Source organism: Molothrus aeneus, chromosome 2 (assembly GCF_037042795.1).
Source record: "Molothrus aeneus isolate 106 chromosome 2, BPBGC_Maene_1.0, whole genome shotgun sequence".
Taxonomy (NCBI): domain Eukaryota; kingdom Metazoa; phylum Chordata; class Aves; order Passeriformes; family Icteridae; genus Molothrus; species Molothrus aeneus.
The window spans coordinates 110,390,771-110,403,261 of NC_089647.1; the positions used below are offsets into that span (position 1 = coordinate 110,390,771).

The 12,491-nt window shown below is 40.1% G+C and overlaps 1 protein-coding gene across 1 annotated transcript in view; it reads right to left on the reverse strand.

The window, feature by feature from the left end:
* Positions 1–12,491, reverse strand: part of LOC136553749 (amine oxidase [flavin-containing] B-like) — a 52,588-nt gene that overhangs the window by 15,697 nt on the left and 24,400 nt on the right. The window contains exons 4-7 of the mRNA XM_066545501.1: positions 6,914–7,018; positions 6,107–6,198; positions 2,912–3,053; positions 1,326–1,475 (exon numbers count right to left, since the gene is read on the reverse strand). Coding sequence (XP_066401598.1) covers positions 1,326–1,475; positions 2,912–3,053; positions 6,107–6,198; positions 6,914–7,018 — 489 coding nt within the window. The remainder of the gene's footprint in view (positions 1–1,325; positions 1,476–2,911; positions 3,054–6,106; positions 6,199–6,913; positions 7,019–12,491) is intronic.

Sequence of the window (12,491 nt, forward strand, 5' to 3'; positions counted from 1 at the left end):
CAGTGTTTTTCACTGAAAGTTTGTTGCTAAATTACATTTTACACCTTACAATTACCCTCTAATTCAGAAGGTAACTGAACACAAAGAGAGGCCAGGAAAGGAAAAGTCTGAACCCACACTTTGCTCTTAGGCATCACTTTAAAGCTCTGTTAACTGGCGTTACTTCAGAACAATGAGAACGTGTGACTTTCTGTCATAGCCACTTAAATCTCTGCTGTATTTTGTGCTTCGGAGAAGTCAAAAAGGAAAAGCTAAAGGTTTTGTAGCCACCACTAATGAGTTCTTAGTGGACATGTGTAAGTCTCTGTCCAAAGTTTCCCTCATCTGCTTCGTGATTGTCATGAAAGGGACAGAGACTGGGGACCACTGAAGAAAAAGGTGAAAAGAAAAAGAAAGAAAAGAAAAGAAAAAATTTCACACTTCATGTGAAATTCTGGCCCTGCTTGCCAAGGACCCTGAGGCCTGAGCACAGCTTCTGATATTTCTAAGCTACTGTTGTTCACAGGTGTGTTTGCTGTATGCTACACTGAACCTGGTGAAAGGAGGAAAGGGGCACTTTGCCCTTTTGCAACAATAGCCCTGGAATTTTCCCCACCTCTCGGCTTGGCTGGACCTCTCCTGAGGTTTTGGGTGGTCCCCACAGAAGACCCCTCACTTGTTATACAGCCACCGTGACAGACAAGCTGAGATGGAAGAAACCTCTCCATCAAGGACTGAGACATGAAACCCTTATGTGAAAAGGGGTCCCCCCACTCTTTCCAAGGACTGGGACTGAAACCTCCAACCTGGGGGAGGTGTGTGGGGGAGGCAAGCTGACCAAAGCAAGATGGAAGTTGCAGGTGTGAGCAGTGGACCAAGAAGACAATGGTTCTTGCCCACTGCTGAGAATGTGGACTGTGTGTACCCTTCTCTAAATACCATTTTTTCCTAGAAAATACAATAGACTACCTTTGATTTGGTTTCAAGATTCATTCCCTTCCCCCATCAAAAAGGAGTATAATAAGAGCTTGAATGAACTGGAACCTTGAGATCTCCCCAGACGTGACCTGGTGAACTCCATCGGCTGGACATCGAAGGACTTCACTGTTTCTAAGTTTGGTAGCCATATACCTTTCTTTCTCTTCTTCCCTCTTTTCCTTGTTCTTCCCTTTCCCCCAATTCCTCCCCAACGCATTTTGCTGTGGTCATTCAATAAAGGTACGTTGGTTTTTGATTAATACTGCAAACCCCCCTCTGTGCCATGTCAGTTTTTTTTCACTCTGAGATCAATTCCAAACCATCACAAAACCCCTTCATAAGGACGGATGGTGACAACGTGGCATCACCTCATACAGCTCATGGTCCAGGGTCTCCACGATGACACCGTCCCCGGACTGGTCGATGCGCACCACGGGCTTGCGCAGCCTCACCCGCCCGCCCAGGCGCTCCATCATCTTCTCACTGATCTGCCCAGAGCCCCCAACAAACTTCCTCTCCTGAAACACAGACACGACAGCTCAGCAGAGCAGTGCTTGTGGAGCGTGGACCATGGCAAGCATTGCTCTCAGCATTCAAAACAAACGCCCTTCTTCCACTGTTATTGAAACATTTTAGGGAATTTTTGGGGTTTTTCATCTCCTGAAACAGAATTTCTTCTCCTGAAACACAGAATTTTTTCCTCTCCTGAAACACAGACACGACAGCTCAGCAGAGCAGTGCTTGTGGAGTGTGGATCATGGAGAGCATTGCTCTCAGCGTTCAAAATAAACCCCCTTCTTCCATTGCTATAAAAACATTTTTGGGAATTTTTGCAGTCTCTGGAAATGCACCCATTTTACTTTCTCTTTCCAGCTTCTCAAATCCTTCCCGTATTTGACCACCATTTGAACTCTAGTCAAAACTAAAAGTAATAGCAACTTTGGAAGAAAATCCCTTCTCTAAATGTGGTCTCCAAAAAGACTCTACAGGCCTGTGTGAATCAGCAAGACTTCTGCTTAAACCTTCAAACCTTTCTCTGAGCTCACTCATCCCTGCAGAGCTCTGTGTATCAGAAGCAGGAAACCTGATCTACATAATAAATAACAAGGTGTAAGAAGTCACATAGCTCACATCAAAAATGTCTGCTGCACTATGTAATTCAACCCAACTTAAACTGCAATCATCTCTAACATAATACAGAATTCAAATAATATTTAATTAAACATATTCAACTTAAATTACCTACAGTAATTGCTTATCTATGCATATTTATGCATTTTAATATGGTTAATGTATTTGCATTTTTATTTATGATTAAATAATTAGCATTTCTAAAAATATATCCATTTCTAATACAATTAGTGAAATTTGCACTTCTCAAGTAGAAGACCATTAACAGTGTCTTTACTTTCTTCAAATGCAGAAGCAGCTCTAATGTACCAGATTGCAAACATTTCAAAGCAATACCATATTTAGGGGTGTTCATTTTCTTTAGAGTGATCTCAAAATCTTAATGGTGTTAATGCTTAGAAATTTGCATCTTAGGAACCCAGCTCTGGGCCACATTTTTAGTATTAACTTGCAGCTGACATTGCCATCTCCATTAAGTGCTTCTGCAGTGCTTAGGATGGCTCCAGCCTCATGACAGAAATAAGCATAAGTAAAATTTTCTCTTTTCAGTGAGGATAAACAAAGCAAATGCTTTAATCTTCATCCAAAAAAAAAAAGCCAGATACAAATCTCCTCATCCCTGGGGGCAATGTCATGAGTAGGGAGCAATCTTCAACACTAGTTTTGCAAGATCCAGATAAAAGAGTAAATGAACAAAACTAGTTATCAGTGTGCTACTTGCTCAAAAGTCATGGATGCCTCTGGACTAAAATAAACCAGCAAAAAATGAAATTAAACCAGGGCCTGCCAAGAGCTACAGGAGGTGATGGCTGACAGTACCAACCTGGCCCCCGTTGGTCGTGGAGAAAATCCGTGCTGTGCCCCCACACTGCTTCACGTACCACAAAAACCAAAGGGCAGAGACCTCGTGGGGCTCAGAAGTGACATCCACGTTCACAAACAGAGTTGCAAAACTCTTGGCAGCTCTGCAACAAAGACAAGAAAGCTGGTTAATTTAAAAACAGAATAACGCTGACAAGATTGTTCCCGAGTAGGCAGGAGCCTTTCACTGGGGGGCAAAGGATTCCTTAATTTCAGCTGAAGTAAGGAATTATCAATTCCTTTTATGTAACCTTTTTCAAGTAATCCTGCAAAAAAATATTAATGAAACACTCCTGTATTCCAGAAAAATTAGGACACTGAGAGACAAAGCCCAAGATTATATCACTTTATGCTACTAATGCAAAGTTAGCCTGTCATCCCAGCCTCAGGACTAAGCACAGCAAGCCCTCCTGTCTTCACTGGACTCCAAAACCACCCTGTCCCCAGTTCCTGAGTTACAAACCAGATCTGCATCTCTCTGCCCCTGCTGGATGCCTGTCCCCTCAAGAACACAGCACAGAGGTTATTCAAAACCCACCATAAAAAAAGTTAGAGGTATTTTCTAAGCTAATTATCTAAGATCTGTGGATTAGTCAGCATCCATTCACTGCCCAATCCTCTGCTCAGGGAGAGTTTTGCAGCTGGAACACAGCAAGGAAAGAAATGTAAGTAGGAAGCCATAGAAGAAGTGACAGTAATCATGCCAGAGTCTGGCAAAAAAAAGGAAAGGATACTTCTGGTAGGTTAAGTCAGTATTTAAACGGTGTCCTGGTATCCAGTGGCAATGAACACAGAAACAGAAAATTGACCTGTGTCTGAAAAGAGATCACTGCTTCATGTCATGTAACCTGTTTTTCACAGCAGCTCTACTGTAAATTACTGTGTAAGCCTGTACAAGATTTTGGAGTGCACTAAGACAGAGGATTAATTAAGACTCAGGGAAATATTCCTCCTGTTATAAGTAAATACTTCCCTCTGCCTTCGCTCTGAGGAGGAGTTTAAAGAGACATGGACAGGAGCAGGAGATTCCCAGTTTAACGGCATTGTAACTGATAGGAATGGAGATTCTATAGATACTTCATATGCAAAGCATCAAAGCCAGTGCAGAATCCACTTCTGGTAGCTTCTTTCTTTTTTTTAGTGTTCAAAGTTAAAAAAAAAAAAAAACAAAAAACCAACAAACCTAACTCTAACATACTGTTTCATAGAGCCCTAGATCTATACAGAAAAAAGGAATCTTCTTTCCTTTCTAAAAATGCAAAGTCCCACTCAAGTACAAAGCTGGTCCATTTTCTGAAATATGGGTGCATTGTGAATTCATTCTTGATAGCCAAAAATAATACAGAAATTTTTTACAAGTTTTTCATCTGTATAAACACATACTGTAAAATACTATTAATTCTATAAGATATTTTGCCTGATGTATTTATTAATATTTTATAAGCAGATGCTATTACATGGTGGTTACACTCTATCAGATTCTGCCACCTTTTCCCATTGCTTTTCAGTTCCTGATGTTTTATCTAGAAATGGCAGTATGATTTCAACCAAGAGCACTCAGGATATTTCCAGCATGTAGCTCTAGCCAAAAGCAAACCTGTACAGTCTGTTAGATAAGAGGAAAGAGCAAAAGATTGCCCTTCTGGATCATTACCTTCCAGGATGGGACATCTCTGCAGCATGCTACCTCAGTCTTGAACAAACAGAGCAAATCAAGCCAAGATGAACATATAAAATCTGAAAAGCATCTTCAGCTTATGCCAATATTCAGGTAAAATGTCAACTCTTATTCCATCAGAGCTGGAAAAAACATGACTATAGTCACATGAGCTATTGGATGTTGAGTGAGCACCAGTTATGAACCAGAAGATTGCAAGTTTTTGGACAACAGCCTGTTTTCCACTAATAATCACAGAACTACAGAATGGTGAAAGAATTGAAAGTGTCCTTTATCACTTCCAGCTCCCACCTCCCTGTCATGGGCAGAGACACCTTCCACTAGAGCAGGTGGCTTCCAGCCTGCCCTTGGGCACTTCCATGGATGGGGCAGCCACAGCTTCTCTGGGCAACCTGTGCCAGTGCTTTATCACACTCGTGCCAAAAAAATTCTTCCAAATATCAAATTTAACCCTGCCCTCTTTCACTGTAAAGCCAGAACCCCTTGTCCTATTAGTAATGTCCTTGTTCACAGTCCTCTCCAGCTCTTCTGTAGCCCTTTTAGGCACTGGAAGGTGCATTGGAAGCTTTTCTTCTCCAGGCTGAACAATTCTCTCAGCCCATCTTCAGAGCAGAGGTGGTCCAGCCCTCAGATGATCTTTGTGGCCTCATCCGGACTCACTCCAACAGGCCCAACATGAACAATAAAGGCCATGTTGCTCTCTAGAGGCTGCCTGAAGCCATAAAAATGTCCCATAAAAATGTCAGTGACAGCACCAGCCCTAGTGGGCACCAACAGGTTTATTCACCAAGCTCCAGCTCACGGTAGCCATGTGTTGGATACTCAGCAATTCTGAAGAGGTTGCTGTAGAAATCAATCTGCTCTTCAGCAACCAGGATTAATGGGCTTTTTTTTCCCTTCAGTGAGAAGAAAAACAATCAAACTGCTGTTGAATGGCAAGTAAAGAAAAATTGCATTGATGTATACATAAAACCAGGAAGCATTTTCAGTTTCCCTATAGTGCAACAGCTAAACAATAGAATGATGAGTTCTAAAGTGATTTAGTGCTACTGAAAGACAAATGTTATCTTTACAGCACTTTGGTAAAATCAGCTGGTCCAGCACAGAATAAATGTGTGTTGTTCCATCAAAATTCGATTCAAAGTCCTGTTGTAACCCTAACACTTTTCTCTGAAAGGCTGAACACACAGTAAAGAGCAGGAAAGTGCACATAACAGATTAGGGTACTATCCATCTCTTCAGAAATAACCCTTCCCAAATATATTTTCTTTTTATTTTTGTCTAAAAAGTTAGGGAAATGTAACAGAATCTACTGAGTGTGCTGAAAGGTGTCGTGGTCCATTATTACAGAACTTTCTCACCCCTTTTCTTTGAAAGGGCTGCATTTTAGTGATTGCTATACCTGTTTGAAAAGCAGTGATGTTTATTTAGCTGTATATAAATATAAGCCATTATATTTCACATTAAAAAGTTTCTTACTTTGTCCAGCATATTTTATCTATGAAATCTTGCATAGTCATTTTGTCCCATTCTTCTGCACGAGGAGCCTTCCATGGAGCTTCATTGGGAATCTAAGGAGACATAAAGAAAAGCATTTATCAGCAAGTGAAGGAGTGCCAAAGAAATACAAATAATCTTGTCTTAAAATGCTAATTCAGCCTGCAAATTTCTGGCAGGTAACACTGAACTTAACAGAAAATGCTTTTGTGGGAGGGGGTTTGTTTGTTTGCTTGTTTTAACTTTTTTTTTTTTTTTAGATTGAAAAATAGAGAACAGTTTTACAGTTAAGAAATGTCTCTAAGTCATTCCATATCTCTCACATTTATCTAGACAAGTAAGAGCAACCTCTTCTCAAATTCTGTAGCTCAGTCAATGGAAAAACCGGTAAAAAACCAGAACAACACAAGAATGAATTCTACATATGTTGAATTTCAGAGTAGAAAAGGGAAAATGTTTGAGTTCTGCAAGCCTCTTAAAATATTACTTACCAAATCATCAGGAAAAGCGGCAAAAATCAATCACAGGCATAAACTTTGACATTTCCATAGCCAGAAAAACAAAGGGATGTGTGCAGACAGCCTCAGCAGCACAGGATTCAGAAGAGCTTGCCAGGAGGCCACTCTCAGATGTGCTCTGTCCATCAGTGGGTACCAAAACCTGTGGCTGCTCTTGCCACACTGGGTTTGCTCAAGGCAGAGTAGCTCTGCCTGTCTGCACCCCAGTCCCTCCCCTCTGCCCCTCATGGAGACAAACTGAGCTGATTCAGCTGCAATGCTCATGCCATACCTCCTTTCCCATTTCATCCATGGTCCTCCATAGGTTGTTGTAATCCAGGTAGGCCAAGGGATTCCACATAGGAGGAAACGGGCCTTTAAAGGTGTAAGATTTACCCTAAAAGATGAAAAACAAACAAAAACATCGTTAAAACCCCAGAAGACAACCATAATCATGGGTTCCATGTGTGGGAAGCGGCACCAAAAGGTTAAGTGTTCACAAAAAGCACAAATTTAATCAATCCATGTGACAGCTTCTGATGGGTCACTGTCTGTGCATGCAGGACACAGGACAAAACACAGGAGGTGCCTTCTGAACATCAGGAAATGCTTGTTCACCATGAGGGAGCCTGGGCACTGGCACTGATTGCCCAGAGAAGCTGTGGTGTCTTCCATCCTCGGAGACACTCAAAGGTTACCTGAACAAGATCCTGGAAATCAGCTCTAGGGGGTTATTCTGTTATTCCTGCCCTTCTGCATGTGCAATTTAGTGTGATGCACAGCTGAATTAGCAAGCCAGACTTCAGCAAGCCAGTGCAGAACTGATACTTTACCTTCAAAGCTTCACACTCAGCACTTCTGGGCAACTAAACTAACACCCTCTATTAGAGTCACTAGTATCAGACCAAATAAATGAGATAAAACAGCACTGTTTGACTGAGTTGAAAAATTGGCAGTTTGGTACTGAAAAGGACATAGATTTATTTCTTTATTTATTTTAATTTTTCCCCACCTAATTGTTTATAAAAACACTTAACTGTTATTTGCATTAAGTAGTTTGTTTGTTTTTTTTTTCTTTCAAAATCAGACAAAAGTGGTTGTGGTCACCTTTATTATACATTAAATCATAGCTCAGAGATCTTCCTGGGGGAAAAAAAAAATGTCTCAGCAAGCCTAAAAAATACCAGCACTGCAGAAAATGTAGCATTTACTGAGTAGACTTATTTTTCTAGCCCAAGACCCCTAGTTGAAAATTACAGAGTGGGACAGTGTGAGCAACACCAATGTCCTAATTACACTGTTACATACTTAATAATCATATTTTTTTGTATCTAAATCTCCATTACTAGATGTTCAGAAAGTCTAGCTTAATTAAGAGTGGAAGACAATGGGTAATTTGTAGAGCTGTTTTATTTACATGGGATTTCCCTGTCTGACTATATGGATGGCAGCCTAGTAGCAGCATAATTTAAAAATTCACAAAGAAAGGCTCATTTGCATTATCTGGGTACTTGTTTTTTTCCCAATGCACTATGGAGTCCATAAGATAGATGAATAATAAAGGCCATATTGAATGCCACAGCTGATTTTTCAAAATTTATATTAAATTATGTCTTTAAGTGTGGACTGCATGAGCATGAATGTCAAACAGTAGAAGTACTAACTTTTAATAGATATTTGATCCAGTGCCACACCAATCCATCATTAAAAAAGTATTTACACTGGCTTAACAAAATCATACTGCACCAAGATTTAATATTTATAACCAGGTAACAACAACAACAACAACAACAGTGTCTTTTTGAAGAGAAGTATCCAAAGACCACTCACTCAAAGAAATGTCAGGCCTGATTTGATTTAGGCTCTTTATTAATACTGCAAAAGAAGGGACACAGAGCACATTATTCAAATCTTCAGGCGTCTGCAAGCACCAGAAGATACAGTAAAAGGGAACAAAGGGATCCTGAAACACTCAAACCTTGGTCTAGAAATAACAAAATGAGATATATCTTTGAAAAATGCTGGCTATCAGTTCAAAAAAAAAAAAGGATATACAATCAGTTAGAAAAAAAATCAAACCTATGAATAAGAGAAAATTAGTTTACAAAACTCCCGAAGAGGTCAGAGAAAATGAAGAAGAAACTGTTTTTCACCTAAGAAGACCCTAATGGAATCCTTGTCAAAAACACCAAGGCAATGAAAGCTAGGAGGAAAGCAAAATGTAGAGGAAAGGATTTAATTATTTGGTAAATAGACAAGAAGTAGCTACGAGGAAACAATTTAATTCTGCAGTGCTTTGGAGGATAAATTATTGTTTTTACAATGCCAAAATCAAATTTTTTGAAGTTTTCAATCAGAAGTTTTGTCACAGCCAGAGAAGATCTCCAGTCAGTTCATGTGGCAGAGGCACCAAGGTTGAAAACCTTCCACTAAACCTAGCACTTCCAATTTAAGGATGGACATTATGGCACATGTTCACCCAGAAAATGGAGGGTTGTCTTTATTTTTTTTTTTCATTCAGCATGAAATCAAAGTGCATTTCTATATTTTTTGTACTCAACTGTATGAAAATATTGGAATCAGGAAAACAAAATCTGGAATCAGGAAAATATATCCCTGTAGATGGAGATGAACAGAAAAAGTTTGCTACATCAGAGGCATTTGGTTCCAGCATGAACATGTAGGTATTACTAAGAAATGTCTTCATGTGGAATCAATTTACACTGGGGCACACATAATTCATACTTGGCTGCCAAAGGGCTGTGAGAAAAGAGCAAAACCTCTCAGACCAAGTGCCTTCCTGTCCCATGTGACAGCATCTGAACCATGTTGGAAATTATCTTTTAGATATTTGGGGCACATTAAAATTCCATAATTGACCCTATGACCTCAAAAAATCAGTTTTGCTGTGGCTTCTTCTGCACTCTTGAGCCTTCATTAGTGTCAGCATCCTGCAAGTATCCAAAGCCAGAGCTTATCAGTTTGGTTTCAAGTACCTGCTATTTCCCAAATTTAGCTTATGAAACAAGCATACTGCTGTGCTCAAGAAAACCAGGACAGCATCAGAATGGGTTATTCTAATTATTGATTTTGTTCTGAGCTTCCTGATCTGCCAGAGGCAACCCTAACCCAGTTATCCCCTCTGAGTGAACTCAAGTCTTATGAATTCCCTGCAGTGCTTCCTGATGAGCGCAGGCTAAGAGACACACAAACCATAGTTCTGTTTTACTGTTCTTCTATTTCACTGCATTTGAACTGCCAAAAGCAAAAACTTGGCTATGTCTCTTGTGTAGGAATCTGGGGTGGAAGTCTCATAAAGAACACGAACTCCTACCTGAAAAAAAATAAAAACAGCCATCAAAGTTAGCGAGTTTCCTGTGAAAGTTATTTTCAAGATCTCCTAAGTCATCTCCCAAGGCCTGATCCTTATTTCTTGCACAAACAGAACTCCAGGAGCTGTCAATCAGACTTTTGTTTGAGAAGAGACTGCCAGACTAGGCTCTACACAGAAGCAAAATTAGCAGCAGCAAAGAAAGACTACAGATGGCTCTGAGTAGTTACCAACAAACCAAAACATTTCAGCTTCACTCGTGCTGAATTTGCATTTTTGCAAACACAAAAACCTTTTTGATATTTAGGCAGAATTTGCTTATTTGCTGGGAATAGCATTCTCTGTGCCTCCTGGTGGTGTGTAATCTCTAAAGAATAACAAGGCACTTGCATGCCCCAAGATGCACAAAACATTTCCTTTTAAAATATTTTTATACCTAAATCTGAGCTGTATAAAACTGTCAACCATAACCACCTTTCCAATCATTTGACACGGTATTTCAACATCAGTTCTATGATGCTCAGAAGTATTTCTTGCCCTTTTATAATTTGCATGTAAAATTTTAGAAATGGTTTCATGATGCCACTTGCAATGCTCCAAAAAAACCCACAGCAGCAGCATCAGCACTGCCATTGCATGGATCACTTGCTGCTCACAAAGGCTGTTGCTGCAGTGGGGGCTAAAGCTCACTGAAGAAGATGAAACTAAAGGGAGGAAACTCTTGCAACCCAGCTGTCCCAGGAATAAACCAGCAGGGAAATGAGAAACCCAGTGTTTGTCACAAACTTTACAATTCCCAATAGATTTTCCTCAGCCATCTGCTTCACGTCAACAGACTTTCACCTGAGTTACGATGGACCCGTGTAAGTGGTGCAGAAATAAGATTTCTTTATACACCAGCTCCTTTTCAGTTCAAATATCTGACTTAAGAAATGGGTTATTACAGGGGGAAAAACCCCATAACACGACAGCTGAATATCAGCAGCCCCTTCAATATCAGCCCCAGCACTTAGGGGGGTACAGGGACCAGATCTCATGTGCCTTCTCCTGTGAAGGTGACAGTGAGCAAATGGGAAAGGACTGCCAGGAAATATCAGTGTCCTAATGCAGAGTGGGATTCTCAGGACAAAATCTGCTTTTGCAGGCCCAGGACAGCTTCAGGCTCCCCTAAACATTATGCACCCAGGTAGTGGCAGAGTGAGATGCAGCACTGTGAACTGAAGCCCCTGGTGACAATGATCCATGCATTTTTCATAGCACAGTATAAACACCTTATAAATAAAGTCAGCTCTCACTGAGCACAGATATTCCCCCAGCTAAACCATCTAAACCTTGGACTAACCGAGGCTCACTTCAGCAGGACTGTCACTCTGCATGCTAATTCACAGCCAGACAGGTTTATTGGCACGTAGTGCCCTCTGCTGATTCACAGCACTGGTACAGCGCACACATCCCATTTTCCCAGATTAAAATCCCAGTAATGCCATTCATACAAAGCTCAGGAGCCGTAAGACCCCAAGCTGTGACAAGGAAAATCAGAAACAGAAAAGCATCAATTCAGGCTGTAACTCTGTACCTGTCTCAGATGCTGTTTCTCATCTGCTGCCTTATGGAAAAGTATAATTTTGGTTAGGTTTTTTGGGGAGGGCTTTTTGGGGTTTTTTGGGGGGTGTGTGTGTGTTTGTTGTTTTTTGGGTGTGTATATGTTTTTTGGTTTTTGGGGGTTGGTTGGTTGGTTGGGATTTTTTTGTTTTTAATTCTAAAAAGACATTTTTGAGACTAATCCTCTTGCATAATCATAATTCTCAATTAAAAAATGGAAAGTAGCTGGACCAAAATTAGAGGGATTTTACAACCAACTTAGAAACTGTAACAGAGCTGAGCTTCAATAGAACTCCCTTCATTGCAAAACTGTTCAGGATCTCAAATGCTCAGCTGGTTACTATACTGACCATACTATTCTAAAGGTAAGAAGATCTATAGGTTAGAAAATTTAATTGCAGCAGAAAAATCCTTATAACTGATGGTGCAAAGCTAGAACATTAAAACATGCCAAAATGTCATCCAAATATCTTTCAATATTTAATTTGAGTTCATCAGCTGTGGATGCCAACACATCTTGGGAATTTCATTAAGAAAACTAATTCCATTTTAAGTGTTGCAGAGCCAGACACAGTGGCTTGAAATATGCATTCTGAAAAGGAAAGGAGCTAATTGGGAACAACTTGTTTCTGTTGTATTATGGAAATAAAGTCCATCTTCACTCTGCTGCACTGGTCATGCAATCTGTTAAATACTTGTCATACTTGAAAAAAAGCAGAATTAGAGAAACATCACTGAAGTGATATAGATAGTGAAATTGAGCATCTTGAGGATCTGCTCTGAATTTAAAGTCTATATATAACTATGTATACATAACTATTTGTTCCAATCAGCTCTGAAAATAATTAACCAACTCTCCTTCCTACTAGAATGAGATTTTTCTTTTGTTTTCAGACACTGAAAAACACCTTTAGAAAAAACATTAAGGTATCTTATG